General features: G+C 46.1%; 4 protein-coding genes across 4 annotated transcripts; 2 read left to right on the top strand and 2 right to left on the bottom strand.

The window, feature by feature from the left end:
• Positions 1-713: 713 nt before the first annotated feature.
• On the bottom strand, positions 714-1926 carry GL218_06354 (UPF0658 Golgi apparatus membrane protein C23H3.04; the record flags this gene model as incomplete). Its single annotated transcript, XM_033583061.1, has 3 exons — positions 714-1202; positions 1258-1735; positions 1796-1926. 3 exons carry the CDS (start codon positions 1924-1926, stop codon positions 714-716), a joined length of 1098 nt encoding a protein of 365 aa, XP_033434024.1.
• A 2955-nt stretch (positions 1927-4881) lies between these two features.
• GL218_06353 (uncharacterized protein) lies at positions 4882-6686 on the top strand (the record flags this gene model as incomplete). The annotated part of the gene is made up of 3 exons (XM_033583060.1): positions 4882-4943; positions 5011-5059; positions 5112-6686. 3 exons carry the CDS (start codon positions 4882-4884, stop codon positions 6684-6686), a joined length of 1686 nt encoding a protein of 561 aa, XP_033434027.1.
• Positions 6687-7391: 705 nt separating this feature from the next.
• GL218_06352 (DNA repair protein RAD50) lies at positions 7392-11315 on the bottom strand (the record flags this gene model as incomplete). Its single annotated transcript, XM_033583059.1, has 1 exon — positions 7392-11315. One exon carries the CDS (start codon positions 11313-11315, stop codon positions 7392-7394), a length of 3924 nt encoding a protein of 1307 aa, XP_033434026.1.
• Positions 11316-12783: 1468 nt separating this feature from the next.
• Positions 12784-14424, top strand: GL218_06351 (Cutinase gene palindrome-binding protein; the record flags this gene model as incomplete). The annotated part of the gene is made up of 3 exons (XM_033583058.1): positions 12784-12852; positions 12956-14195; positions 14252-14424. The coding sequence occupies 3 exons, from the start codon at positions 12784-12786 to the stop codon at positions 14422-14424; spliced, it is 1482 nt and encodes a 493-aa protein (XP_033434029.1).
• Between the last annotated feature and the right edge of the window lie 553 nt (positions 14425-14977).

The raw sequence follows: 14977 nt of genomic DNA, 5'->3' as shown, positions 1-14977 counted from the left end.
TTGAGATGGAATTTAGTCCTTTGTATGATTCATCCGGCTATACGGCATCCACCCCTAACTTCGGATGATATTAGGTAACTTTACTATTCCCACAGCCTTACCATTAACCTTTAGTCCTGCATAGATTTTCGAGACTTGACGTTTAGTGTTATTAACCTATTAAGAGGGCAAAGTTACCTTGGGCAGGTAGTCTTCAGTACCATTAAAAATGTAAACGTATAACGAATCAAACCGCAGAATATCTGCTTCTATTCTGCTAGGTAACTACATAGACTATGTGCTTATAAGTCTGACTTTGATGTTTGTCATCATCTCTACCAGAAGAGACCCGCGAACCATGCAACCTGAACCCTCCAGCGAGAAATATCGAACTGGAGATGGGGGTATTCCCTGATCACCTGAGTACCTGTCTACTACTAACGCGCTGGTACCGCAATGACCTCTTCCCTGTCGGGTGAATGCTATCCAGATTTCCACCAAGTCTGACGCGGCACACTTGGGGCGCAGAATGTTTGTCCCGTAACTCCATCGGAGGTCGAAACTAGATCTCGACCCGATCAAACGCCAGAAAAGGACAAACGAAATTCGCAAAAATCATTCCTCGTTTTACGAGAAAACTACAATACTTGGGATATCTGAAAAATAAAGAAAATGCTCGAAACTAAGAAGTCGTTTAATCGTATCGCTTTGTACACCTATTTGCTACCTCATGACTAGTCGATCGTCATTCTGCTCGGCAGCTGCGGCTGTTTGACATCATGCATGGAATAACTGGCTTGGTCCTTATCGATCTCCTCTCGAGGAGCATTGAGGTGCTGCTTTAGACCGGCACCGAAGTTGAACATACAGACCAGAGCGTTGATGATGGTCAGAATGATCAAGACGATAGTGAGTACTGCAAACGTCGTCAAAGATTTGCGAACAGGTAGGTAATACTTGGATTCGTAAGGATCGAAGATTCGCTCAAGCTTGTAGATGAAATACGTAAGACCGCCGAGATAGAGGATCATGATAACGATCATGCCTAGCTTCCACTCCCGTCGCGTAAACAATGCCGCACAGAGGAGAATGACGATAGTGATAGGGATAGCAGCAGCAGTTAGGCTGAATTCGGTAGTTGTCTTGCCTCCGACCACGACTAGGAACTGGATAGTGAAACCGACAAAGAAGAAGAAATCGAATTTCAAAAGAGCAATGTAGACCTGCCAAACATGATTAGTCTTGTATAGGAGCGATATAACATGACGTGTGACAAACCTGGTAGTGCAGGAATCGCTTCTTCATCCTGTAGTCGGCTCCTATATGCTTCAGGATATCCCAGGCGAATTCCTGGTAAAGTTTCCAAGCAATGAAACTTAGACCAACGCTGGCGAGGGCGATGATGCACGGCATGGCGATGAGAACACCTTGGACTTCTTCCCATACGTTGAGGTCTTCGAAAGCATTATACCCCTTCAGTTTGGTAATGGCGACGTGGATCTGGTCAATTTGGAGGGCGCTATAGATGAGAAGAGCAAGGTTGGCGACGCAGAGACCGATGACTTGAATTGTGTTCTTCATGCGCAGTGCATCCCAAGCTAACACTACATCGTATAGGAAGCCAAGGATTAGTAGGCCGAGGAAGGTTGGGATGGTTCTTATTTGAGCCATGCCATCTTCACGCTTTTCTTCTGAACCCCAGTCTTCTACAGTCCTCAGGTGTTTAAGACCAGTTTGAAACTGAGCAAAGGCGTATCTAGCAAGGGGAAATCAATTAGTTTGAGACTGGGAGAAGTATTCAGCGATAGCAACTTACGCCTCAAAGACGATTACAATAACGGCTTGTATAGCAGCAACGAGGAAGAATAAGCGCGGCCATTTCCTAGTGAATATCTCGCCGGTAGATTTCGCTAGGCTGCTAGCCCGATTACTCTTGTTCGCGGCCATCTTGGTATCGCGACGACCAACGTACTGCTGTGGATATTGCGCTTGCGAGTATTGAGCGTATTCTTGCTCTGGAGAGTGAAAAGATTGATTAGAGGGGATCTGCCGGAAGCCCGCTGAATCCCCAGCCAAAAAGGACGGAGATGTTTGTCCGAACGCCAGATTGCTGGTACTGGACTCCTCTGAAAGTGAGGAGTCGGACAAATAGCGAGTGCGAATAGAGGATGGGAACGATCGAGATGTTTATTGGCGAAGTTATTGTTACGACTCGGTCGATGATTTCAATTCGCTTAACCCGTTAACCTGTTATCCCTCTAGTTTTTCTTCCACTGCTTCAAGCAATGCGAATAATAGCCTGGCGGGGCTGAACAACTGAGTAATGAAAATAGAACAAAGGAGTTAGTTGACGACAAAACAATCTTGACGTTAGTAGAGGCTATCAACGCCGATCTACGAAAACGTCGCGATGTATTGTGGATGATGAAAGATCGATGGGAGAGGTTTTAATTATTGATTATTGTTTGCGAAGTCGATAGAAGTTTGGACGTGCTGAACTTCCTGAAACAGATTGATGAGTTTGATCCGTGACGAGGGTGAATGGAGGCAGGGGGGGTTGTATTCGGTTCTGTCCGCGGCCTAGACTGGCAGTCCAATTTGCTTGGCGGGTTCTATGTGTCTTGAGTATGCGCGCCAAAAAGGAATCTCTTGGGGATTATTCGGTGCTTCTTGTCACAGTTATTTTTGAAGGATTGGCTCCTGGTTATTCGACGAGTCGAAGTCGAAGACAAGGTCTCAACGAGCGGTAAAAAAGAAAGAAAAAATAAGTTAGATTAGGTTAATTGCTTCGCATCGTGGCTTTACAGGTGCAGCTAATAGTTCGGTCGCTTGCTGCTTGCTGCTTGCTGCTTACTGCTTTGAAGAACGAGGCGCAGTTGGAGACTAAGACGGAAAATAGGGAGAGAGGGAAATGTCTCTATAGGAAATGCGACGATACCGTTTGTGTTGTTTCTTTTGTCTGATACGTCTGATAGTTGAAAGGGATGAGAAATTGAGTTTGAACGGTTATTCGGATTGAATGAATGTCAGATGTTCTTTGCTGACGGGTGGACGGGGACGCGGATCAACAGCTGTAATTCAATCCGAATTTCAAATGGGCTGTGCTGACATTTGACTTCGACATTTAGAGCTGGGGCTATTTTTTTTTACGGGGGTAAGTTAGGTAGGTACATATTTACATAGGACGAGCCATGAAGGCCATGCGCTACGGGCATTGTAGTACCTGTGGGGATGTGGACTTTTTTTTCGGTAACTTCTGTTAGTGACATTTGTTAGTAAATTTGTTACATGCTTAGTGTCATACTAGCGAACTCTACTTTTAGAGATTTCCATTCCTGATGTCGGGAAAGGACATTCCCTGATGCTAATGCTATGCCATGCATCTCGACCGTTTTTCTCCCTACCTTCATACGAAAAATACGTACATATGTATGCAACCCTCGACATGGCATCAGGTATCTTTTACTATGCCTTCAACTATGCATCACTCATAATGAAGATGACGTGTATCTAATGCTTAATCTATATCATCTCTATCAATTGGTGGTTTATTGGATATGTACTTGGATACCTCCTAAGGAGGTATACATACAAATAAATTTCTTTGGTTGTTCATGTCCAATGAGGTCCCTGGTTACTCGAGAACGCCTCGACTTCGTATTTATGAGTCTGTGTGACAACTAAGACTACTTGGCGGAACTGTGCTCAGGTATGTATATATTCTTTTCTATTCACTTTAATAATTTTGTAGGTATTATAAAACTATTAGGTTGATCGGAGGTTTTCTCGTCGAAAAAGCCTTACACGCAATACGGAACTGGCTCACTTGTACAACGTAATACATTCTACTACCTATACCCTGTGAGGACCCTTATGCAGCAAGTTATTTACGACCTGCTATTATCTGGGTAGTCCCAGATGCACAGGGACTTTCAGCCTAGCGGAGTCCCGCTCGTAGAACGATCCATGGAAATATGAGGTAGACAGGGTAGGGCACAATGCCAAGATGGCTCAGCCCCTTAGATGGTCAATGTTGATCATTAAGCTACCTAATGTACCTAATGTCTCCATCCTTTTATGTAAGTTGTAGGCTATTACAATTGTTGTGAAGGCTTGAAACTTGAAATTGAAATAGTTACTATATAAATATTATTTGATACTCTTATGCACTTACAATGCAACCTCTTTTAAATGTCGGAGTGGGCAAGTTATAATGAGAAACTATAGTATAATTGACTAATAAACTCTGAAACGGAACTCCACACTCACAACTCGGCCTTTTGCACTCCCTCGTGTTGGCTACGTCTTATCCTTGCCAGAGCTCTTTTACAGATTTATCAAACGAAATTTGGTTTTCCACAACTTAGGTAATCTGTAATTTGGATTAACTAATTAAATGTATAACTAACTAGGTAGTTAATGTAAATTATACTTTAATGGCTACACGTAGAGAAGAACTTGTCCGAAGAAATATAATGTCTGCCTTATGTAATTGCATATAATACATAGATTACCTGATATGTACATACAGGAATACCCTACAATTCTCAAACCGTTGACCAGGCTGAATCTTGGAAAAATCTCTAATGGCGGCTTGGAAGTTGAAAGTTGGAACTCAGCCTCGGACGATCTGCACCGCCACGGGTAGCAAGGGCTACCTCCCGGCTAGGAGGTAATTAGGTACCTTAGGTAATATTGAATTAGTTAATCGATTAGTGGAGGCCCCACGCAATTCGCATGGAAACGCGCATTCGCGCATCAAAGGCAACTACGTCAAAAAAAAAATACCGAAGCTTTTAGAAGCTTAACACGCGATTCGGCATCACCACAAAAATCTACATACTACTTAGATACTTACCACCATACTTACTTTACAACCGTAACGCCTTAATACTACCCGATATGATGGAAATTGATGAGGAGGATATCTTACGCGCAATTGCGAACGGTGGTTCGGTTGACTTGTAAGTATATACCCTCAATGGCCTTCTTATTCACTTTCGCGGCAGGGTCTCTTACTATTGGGAATAGTTCAATATGGCCAGCTTTATTATCAGGAATAGTGGCTCGAATCGAAAAGGTCGGTATTATATGTCAACTTTAGGCGATCAAGTGTTAAACTCTGCAAGTAGATCACACATCATGAATTCTCAATACCTAACTTGCCATCCACGGCCGTTGCTACTACTATTATTCCATCCTCGATACCACATCCACCTTTAGTTCGACGCTATTCAGAGCCGACAGAGAACTTTCTGTCACCACTACCGTCGTCGCCTTTAGAACCCCCAAGCTCAGCATCTTCTCAAGATAATAAAGAAAATACACCCATTGCGCCGCGGGTAAACCTGTCGTCTACATCAGCTCCTGCTTCTGCTACAACTCTTCCTCCGGGCACGCTACCACCACAGATCATCTCTATGCTTACCGAGATAACTTCTACTTTAAAATCCACATTCCCAAAGTATCCTCCACATACTTTGCAACGCTTATCAGAGCTTGTCCTAGCACCCAGAAATCACTACCGTACATTACCAACATATCTTCATGCCCTCGATAGAGTTGTCCATGTGACTTCGGGTCTTAACATTTATCCACTCCCTCCAGCGATACCCGATATGAAAACAGCATCGCTGCTAACAAATGGAATATCCGATCCCATAGCCTCACCGTCGCCCTTCGCTGCACCTGGTAGTGACGAAGCTCTAGGCGGTGCTCTTTTGACTCCCATCCCCTGGCTTCAGCCAAATCAGCATGGAATTGGTGGGCCCTCGCAATCCTCGCTAGGAACACCGGGAACTAGAAGTCCTAACAGCCAGAATAGCGGAGTAGTCGGCCCAATGGGCGGTGATCTCGAAGGCGAGGTACGTACGGAAAGCACTGAGACTATCGATGGTCCCAATGGTGTCGGCAGTATCGAGACGGTATCAGTGTCGGTCAACGGGATCCCCTCAATGGGCGCTCGTGGTATAGGTGTAACTCAAGGCGAGCTACTGAGGCAGGAACAACGCGCCGGTGTGGTCCCCGTCAGCCAACTTGTGCCTAGCCACCACGTACACGGCGGGAACCCGCACGCCCAGATTCATCGGCGAGCATCCACCTCTCCGAGCACCGAATCCCCTCAAAATGTAGCGACACCGACTTCTTCATCCGGCAGTCCCGAATCTGAGAGGAAGTCCCAGTCTCCTCCAAATGTAGATACCCCTCCTTCTATTAGCGGTACCGCCACCCTTACCGTAGACGCCGACGCTCCTCTAGGCTCGGTAACCGGCGCGGATGAAGAGAAGCCGCACGCGCGGGGGCCCGAGGAAATTGGCCCAGAAGACATGGGTCCGCAGCACGGCAACACAAGTCTCGGGAGCACTACGATCGGCAGTCCAGGCGGCGTCGAGATGCAAGGCATCGACGTCGAAGCAGCGGTTGGTCGAAAAGCAGTAGGGGGCCGTGGAAGCAGCAAGAGTCCTCCGAAGACGGACGGGGCGGGCGATAAGATGGACGTCGAGGCATCAGAAGAAGAAGGCAGCGATCGAGAAACGAAACGCGAGGCGGAGGACGAGCCCGAGGGCGCTGCGGGAGCGAAGAAGTTGAAAGAGGATAAGGAACTGGCGCCCGAGACGACTACCGAAGAAGGACGGACCGAGGCCGAGGCTATGGATACTTCTTCTGATGGCAAGGGAGAGGCGAAAGGGGTGCAGGGAAGCGTCTAGGATAGGCTCCCTAATCTCCGCAGATGGCTGTAGTTGTTTATTTACAGAAGCGAAGACAGTAAGGAATGATTATCCGGTTGCGATTCAGTGGCTAGTCACGTAAGATAAGGACCGTATTCCGAAGTCGAATTTGGTTGGAACTGGCACAGGAGAAAGGGAAAGGGGTATACTGTATTTTTTTTTGTTTCTCGCTCGGTCTTGGGATTTTCGGAACTTGTGACTTGATGACTTGATACCAGACGGGGGTGGATTATGGACCGTCGGGGACGGCAGTATAGTCATTTTCTGCCGTGACATAGGATACTGTGTATGAATGGACAACACGTCGGTTTAACCCTGGCTCGCATTTATACGCTGTGGATTAATCGTTGCATAAAATGTTCACTGCATGGGTATTGATGACGATGGGATAGGATTGTGCGTACATCGTGATATTATTATGTTGGCTACCTAGATCCGTAAACACGTATGAAATGCTCGTTCCAATACACGCCGAGTCTCTAAGCTTCCCTTAGTGAAGCTGGTTAGAGTATGGTACATGATTCTGTAGTCCATTATCAGATTCTCAGTCTTTTCGCATTGCGCCAGCAAAATGTTACAGCGCAAACTAAATCCGAAGCGCCAATGCAAGCAACCAACAGAATACGATAAACGGCCATCTTTCAATCAAGTACTAAGCTATCAAACACGAGTCCTTTCTCTGCCTTAAAGGACAGTAGAAATGCTCTCGCGCTCAATAACGCTATTCTGCTTGTCATCACGTTTCACGCGGTAAAAATAGTCGCAGAAATCTGAGCAGCGCATGTGTCGGAGGAATTCCTCGTCGTGTGTGATGACGATGAGCTGGAAGTTGGCCTGCGCCTTTCGCGCCTTGATGATGGAATGCAAACTCTCCGCTAAGCTTCGAATATTATCGCGGTCGAGGTTGGTCGTGGGCTCATCAAGCGCGATCAGTCCGCAGCCGATACCGAACGATTCTGCTAATGCTAAGCGGATGATGATACTTGCTAGTACTTTTTGTCCGGCCGAACATCTTCCTCGCATGTCCATCTCAGTGTCCTGCTTCACCATGCAAACTCGGTAGTTGTATGAGCTGCGGCCCGTCGTGACCTCGCTGTCCGACTTGATTAGGATTGTGTCTATGTCGGTGCCCTGATATGTGCTCTGCCACAACTCGCCCGCAATCCGGTTCACCTCCTCCATCTTGAGTGCGTGGTATCGCATAATGGCATTGCTAAGCGCTGTGCCATACTTGCCCAGATCCTCGATCACCGCCTTGGTTGTCTCCACCTTGATATGCGTCTCGCGATACTTGTCATTTGCCATTTTGTACTCGGTTTCCCACTCGTCTATTAGACGCCCTAGCTCGCCATCCTTGCTCATCATTGTCCCTTTTATAGAACTTATATTCGCGTTTAGCATATGGCTTCGTGATTCCCAGTGTTTAGCCTCGGCGTCGAGTCGTTCGTAATCTTCGTTAGCATTACGAGACTCAAGCTCTTCGATGTCTCGTTTGAATTTTTCGATGTCGCGAAGAGTTTTACGGTAGGTGAGATTATCCATAATATTCTTCTTTCTCAACTCACTATTGCTGACCTCTTCCTTGATTTTGTTGGTTCGCGCTGTCAAGTCGTTCATGTCCTTCTCGATACGCTTAATGACTTTATCGAGTGACTGAATTTGCCGCTCGTTAGCAGCAAGGAGCGCTGGACCACCGCGATCTAGGTAATCTTGTATATCATTATTAACCAACTTGAGCTTGTTCACCGATGCCGCAAGTCCGTCACGCTCATCAGCAGCTTTTTTTTCTTTTACACGTCCCCTCTGCTGTGTATCATCTCGGATAGCCTTGGCCTTGGAAATCTCGGGCTCGATTAACCCTATTTCTTTATCTGCTTCTTGGATAACTTCTTTTTGCTTGTTCATATCATCTTTCTGAGCTTGAATCTGATCTTGGAAGTATTTTTTCCTCTCAAGCTGCCGACTAGCATCGCTGATCCTATTGCTTAGTCGACTCCGCTCAAGTTCAAGAGAGCTTATTAGATCTCGCATACGTTGTCTATCACCTGATAGCTGCGAACAGCTGTGCTTTACTCCTTTCATCTGCTCGGCACATCTGTCTTGCAGTTCATGGATCTCATGGGTGCTTCGAACCGCACCGCTGGACTGCTGTTGAGACATGATACTCTCCACCTGAGCTTCAGCCTCTTCAATCTCTCTCTGTGTTTGAGAGATGTTGTGCACCGTTTTGCTCATTGACTCGAGGTCTTGCTTTTCCTCTAGTCTTCCTCGGACAACCTCGTCCATCTCCTCAACGCTTTGCACTAAAACCTCTTCTCTTTCTTTAGCTACTTGGATCTCTCTGTCAGTATCGCCCTTTTCTGACATTAGTCTAGCGTATGTTTCGCTTTGAGGACGAACAGCTCGGAGATTTCCTAATAACTCTTCGCACTCAGCTAGCTCGGTTTGCATCTCCTCCTTCTTAGCTTCTCCGAGCGCTTCCTTGATTTTTTTAACCAAGCGCGACTTCTCACTTACGTCGACAAAGGTGCGATCGCAGAGTTTACACCTATTATGTTTATTTAGCACTTTCTGGCATTCTAGATAGTAGTCCTTGAAGTGTTCGAAGAGGGCTAGATCCTTTTCCAAGGTAAGGATCTCCTCCTCAAGGCGCTCAATCTCTTGAGGTAACTTATCGACGCTTGGTTCGGATGTAGAATCTGCCGCCTTAAGCGCATCAAGTACCGCTAATTTGCATCGCTCCATTTCTTCATTGTGCTTCCTGGCCGTCGCCTGTGAACTAGAAAGTGTATACTGCACTTGCTTAAGTTGCTGGACAGTATCGTCGCGCTTTCGGACTGACTCGTCATAGGCCTGTGTCTTTAGCTGCAAAGCATTCTGAAATTCGCGACTGATGTTTGAAGGTTCCCACGAGCCGCTGACCATGCTAGATATCTTATCACTCCAGGTGCTGGTGAGTGTATCTAGTTTCCGCTTCTTGTCAGCCAACTCCATCTTGCGAACATCTAATTGTGCTCGGTCAGAAAGGAGCTTAGTAGATTCCATGAGTTCGAGCTTAAGTTTACTATTCTCAGCCTCGAGTTGTTGTAGTTTGCTCTCTTCCTGCTGTAATCTTGCATCAAAGTCACCTTTCTGCAATTCCTGGGTGGCCTGTCCAAGCCGTTGCTCTACGTCCTTGAAAGATGCGTCAAGTAACGCCTTACTGCCTTCGTCAACTTCTACAGAGCTGAGGTCTTTTTGCAGGGCTGCAATTCGTTTCTCTATCTTGCCAATTGCTTGCCTCGCAAAAACGCGGTTTTGCGTATGGCGCGCCTTCTGATTGTCTAAGTCGCCAATGGCGGCTCTCTTCTTTTCAAGCTCGTCAGCATTTTCTGACTGTAGACTCTCAAATTCTCGCTTTTTGTCTGCTAGAAGAGTTTGAATCCGCTCCTGAAATGCTTGGACCTTGCGATCATCCAGATCTCCATCGAACCCACGAATACTATGCAATTGGGCTGCTTGATGGATGTGCTCGATCCGTAAAGCAAGCTGGCGTTCGTACTTGGCTTTGTCGGATTGGTGCATACCCTGTTCTGCTAGCTTCTCTTTTATCTCATCACCAGTCCTCGAGTGATCCTTTTGGAACTGCCGGAATTGCTCAATGTTTTCTTTGTGTTCCTGTTCGAGTCTTGTGACCCGATCTTCGTACTGTGCTAAAGTGTCCTGCAACCAGTCGTCGGGCTCGTCCATCTCAGTCATTCTAGATTTCGTCTCCTCTAATTTCTGTTGAAGGTAGCCAAGTTCTCGCTGGTTGCTCTTCAAATCGTTCACGATGTTGAGAAAGCTGTTCGCCTCCCGGTGCATCTCGACAGCGTTCTGATCAGCCTCGTTCTTCTCCTTCTCCATCTGTTCACATTCCTTCCGTAACCGCTCGATTTCTTGAAATAGTTCCTGAGACCGCTTTTCACATTTGTCGGCCTTCTCCTTGTTGGCCTTGTCTTGGCCTTCCATGATCTTATATTTTTGTAGGTCTTCCCCCTGTTTCTTTTTTAGCAACTTGAGGTTATCAATTGCTTTGGTATATTTCATGGCCTCGAAGATCTCATCGAACCGTTTTTTGAGAGCGGAAGGTTCGCTCATAGGCCATAACGATTCGTCTTGATGGCAGAATATTACAGCGTCGAGGATAGCTGGGGCGACACCTAGACTGGTAGGAACGGCAGTATCGAGGTTAATTACTCTAGAAGAGGTTGAGTTCTTTTCACCCCCATGGTCGGTAAGGAGGGTACCCTCGAGGGTTTTCTGGGACCTCGTGGTCTTCTTCACGGTGAGCTGTAGACTACGGGTGACCACATAAGTAGTATCAGGAGGAACTTTGAACTTGAGCTTAACCTGCGCCAAAACCTCTCGTTCTCCACATAGCTTAGGATCGTGAATGAAAGCTCCTCCCTTGCTGTTGGGAGGTAGCTCGCCGGTGGTGGCATATTTAAGACACTCGATTATGGTAGTTTTACCTGAACCATTATACCCCACGATGAGAGTGAGAGGAGTGTTGAATTGGATAGTCTCTCGAGTGAGATGACTGAAGGATCGAACGCCCGAAATGGATAGTTTGTCTATCTTAGACATTGTGATAGATCATAGATCAACGTCCCGAGTTTTCCGGACTACAAAGCGGCCGTCCCATACTATGAGACTGATACTATCTAATAGTTATAGTCTAGAGGGCTTCGGTAATTAATGGGAATGTTTGAGATGCGTATTTCTTTATCCGATCCTTTACGTGGTGGAAGTGGTTTATAAAGTTGCTTATAATTAATTTTCAATGGGACGCGTCGTTGTATAATTTTTGGAGGGGAACGCGCCTTAGGAATTGTACGTAAGTTGAGCTAGGTACATCTAACGGATATCTGGTACTAAGGTAGTACCTGCAGCAGCCTAAACTTAATTGCTTAGGCCACCGGAAAGTAAGAGCGGGCAAATTCAATCCTAGATCTGCCCTTCCGGTGTAGTTCCACTTTATGTATAACAACATACCCTGGTAAACGTAATAGACGTAATAGACGTAACAGGAGGGGAAGTGCAGGTTTCCATATTGGCAAGTATTGAATGGCATACTTAAAACTAATATAAAAAAGGACTGCATTATATAGTATATTCTGATTTTCTCATCTAAACCTACATACAACATAAAAAATTAAATTCCCTATGGCCGGCATTGTACAGAAATACCTAAAGTAAAATGTCTACCTCATAGGTAGTATGGAAGGTAGTAAGGTAAGAAGTAGGTAGTATATGTAAGTAGATATATGTATTAATGACCTAGCGATCGTCCAACCTATGGGTCTTTTTCTCAGATCGCCTTGGCTTTCTGACGTACTGTGAATGGGTATGTACGTAAGGAGCTACCGCCGTAGTACACTATTATGTAGTAGTAGCTTCCAGGTTAGTAACGTATGTATGCACATATAGTAATTGACCTTCCGTACAAGTACAAGTACAATTCTAGGTCACACGGCAATCCATTTTGTTAATCGAGAAAGTGAAATCCCATCCCGTTTTCTTCGATATGCCCCTGCCCCCTTTATCAATCCCTCATGCTGTTATTGCTACTACCCCAGTTTAACATCTAGAAGGTAGGTAGGTATACTTTAACATCATAGGTATGCTTGAATGGAAGTTACCTACCTACACTTTAGCTACCCTCTAGCTACCCTTTAACCTAACCTATGATCTCTCATCTTCTACCTGGCTCTTCCATATCTAATTCCACTACATATACCACTACCATATACCTAATCCACCACATCGGGATACCCGGTTCATATTTGTGTGGATTCCCTCATTCTTTTTTTATTAAAATTCTTCTATCATCTTCGACCATCTTAAAATCATAATTCATCGAATTCGACTAACTGATCTTCTCTTCCCACTCGTCCTTTTATTGTTCGAGTGCGATCGACCAGATGCCCTCGTTGCAGAGACCCGAGTGCTCTCCATTCCCCAGTAATAAGACACACTACTGCTGCGTCGCATTCAACTACAATTCAGATTCAAGTTGCCGCCTCCGTCGCCGCCACGACCCACTATCGCTATCATGGACCACGGACCACCACCAAATCCCAACGACTTATTTGAGTTTACTGCGCCGGTTACATTGAACCCGGTGAGTACTAACGGCAGTATGCTCTCATGTCTCAGCCGTGGCGAATGCCGCTAGTCTTAAACTTTATGCCCTAACCCTACTAATAATGAGCTTTATACATTAGATGACAGCCGCCGACCAGAACGAAATGATGGCGCTTTACGATAGCTCCATGTTCACAAACTTCGACGGCTTGCCAATGAGTCTTGATGGCCTTAATGATATGACTGCTGTCCCGCCGCAATCATATCCACCAGTTTCCGCCGCGGCAAACCCGCAGGTCGCACTTATCCATAATGACGCTATGCAATTTACATCAAATACCGGTGATAGCGCTGTCCCACCGGCGCCGAGTACGGCCATTGCTCCAAGTTACCCTACCCCCGCGCAGCCTACTCTACAAGGAGGAAGTACCTTGACCGAATTCACCAAGAGGAGAAATTGGCCCGCAAAGGTTGTAGAGGAGCTCAAGGACTTTTTGCAGATACTGGATGCCCACGGTAGAATTAAATATGCGTCACCAAGCGTCACGTCATTGACTGGTTATGGATCAGAGGAGCTAGTCGACCGGTTCGTCAAGGATCTAATTCATCCAGATGACCTTGGGACCTTCACCTCGGATATGAACGAATCTATAGCCACCGGGAACCCGCTGCGCATGTTCTATCGTCTTAAAAAGAAGGATGGCAGTTACGCCATATTTGAATCTGTCGGTCATGCACATATCGCCGCAGCTAAATTCGCGCCAAATCCGGAAAATCAGTCGCCCTTCTGCCAGTCGGTATTTATGATGTCACGGCCGTATCCCACGAAGAACGCCTCACTATTAGACTCATTCCTGGAGCACAAGATCGAAAATGAGCGATTGAGACGGCGAATTGCGGAGCTTCGAAGGGAAGAGGAGGAAGAGGAGGCATCTCAGCAAAGCTGGTTCACGAGTCAAGAGGGCAGATCAGATATTGCTCCATCAGAGGATACGATGATGACATCCTCTCAGAGTCCTGCTTTGTTCACCCATACAAGTGTAGATTCACAAGCCATGCCGCCTCCAGAAAGACCAACGCCGCTCAATGTAGCATTAACAAGGGAGAATCTCGAGGGGGTGACAGCAGGAAACCGGCCAGATTCGATTAGGGATAAGATGGCAAGATATGAGGGCGCGTCACATACCGACACTATCGAGATGTTGACTGGTTTGAGATACGTTGAAGGGGAACGAAGCCGTGGTATCACTACCGGTAATTCTAGTCCGACCCTAATCAAGGGCGACGTTGGGATTGCAATACCGATCGATAGAGACCCTAGAACAGGAGAGAAAAAGAAGAAGCTTAAAGTCGCAGAAGAATATGTCTGTACTGACTGTGGTGCGTATAACAAATCATGTGCAGGCCGCACGGGTCATCGTTCTAACATGGTTCAGGAACACTTGATTCCCCAGAATGGAGAAAAGGTCCCCAAGGACCTAAGACTCTTTGCAACGCTTGTGGCCTTCGATGGGCGAAGAAGGAGAAGAAGAAGAATGCTAATAGTGGAGGTAATATGGGCAATTCCGGTCCTGGGCATCTTCCTATACCCATCATGGAGCAGCAGTGAGCGTCTCTTGAGGTTTAATGGTTTCCGTCTCAAGTGAGACGGTAATATAACCCGAGGTGTATGGCGTATAAGTATTTCCTGAGGTATATGATAGTGCTTTATGCACAGCGGGCATTTCAAATTGGTCGGGCTATGGGCATGGAGTCGGAATAAAATCACGGTATCCTGAGCTTTTACAACCGAGCTTATTACACGACAGGATCTTTTCTCCTTTTTTTCCTGTTCTTTTCTTCGAGATACCTGGGAACGAATATGGTTCGGACTGTACGATTCACGGGGATATCTCACAGGCAACAAAATGGGTGGCTATGGTCTACTTAGATGTATACGGTATATCATGAGACAAGGAAACAAGAATGCTAGTACAGGGTTTTATCTATTTTTAATTTGAGGCTGATATAGTGAGGTAGCGCGATAATGAGAGCTCCCAGCAGCAATTTTGTTCCCTTCCAGTCATAACAGGTACCTAGGCAAAGCTTTCTACCTGCAGCCCTATCATTCAGATTTGGTAGCTTTTTCTCTATAGGAAGCTCCATTCTTGCGGGAATTTTAA

The sequence above is a fragment of the Daldinia childiae genome, assembly GCF_008694065.1.
Source record: "Daldinia childiae strain JS-1345 chromosome Unknown Scaffold6, whole genome shotgun sequence".
In the NCBI taxonomy this organism is placed as follows: Eukaryota; Fungi; Ascomycota; class Sordariomycetes; order Xylariales; family Hypoxylaceae; genus Daldinia; species Daldinia childiae.
This window is presented reverse-complemented; position numbering and strand designations above follow the sequence as displayed.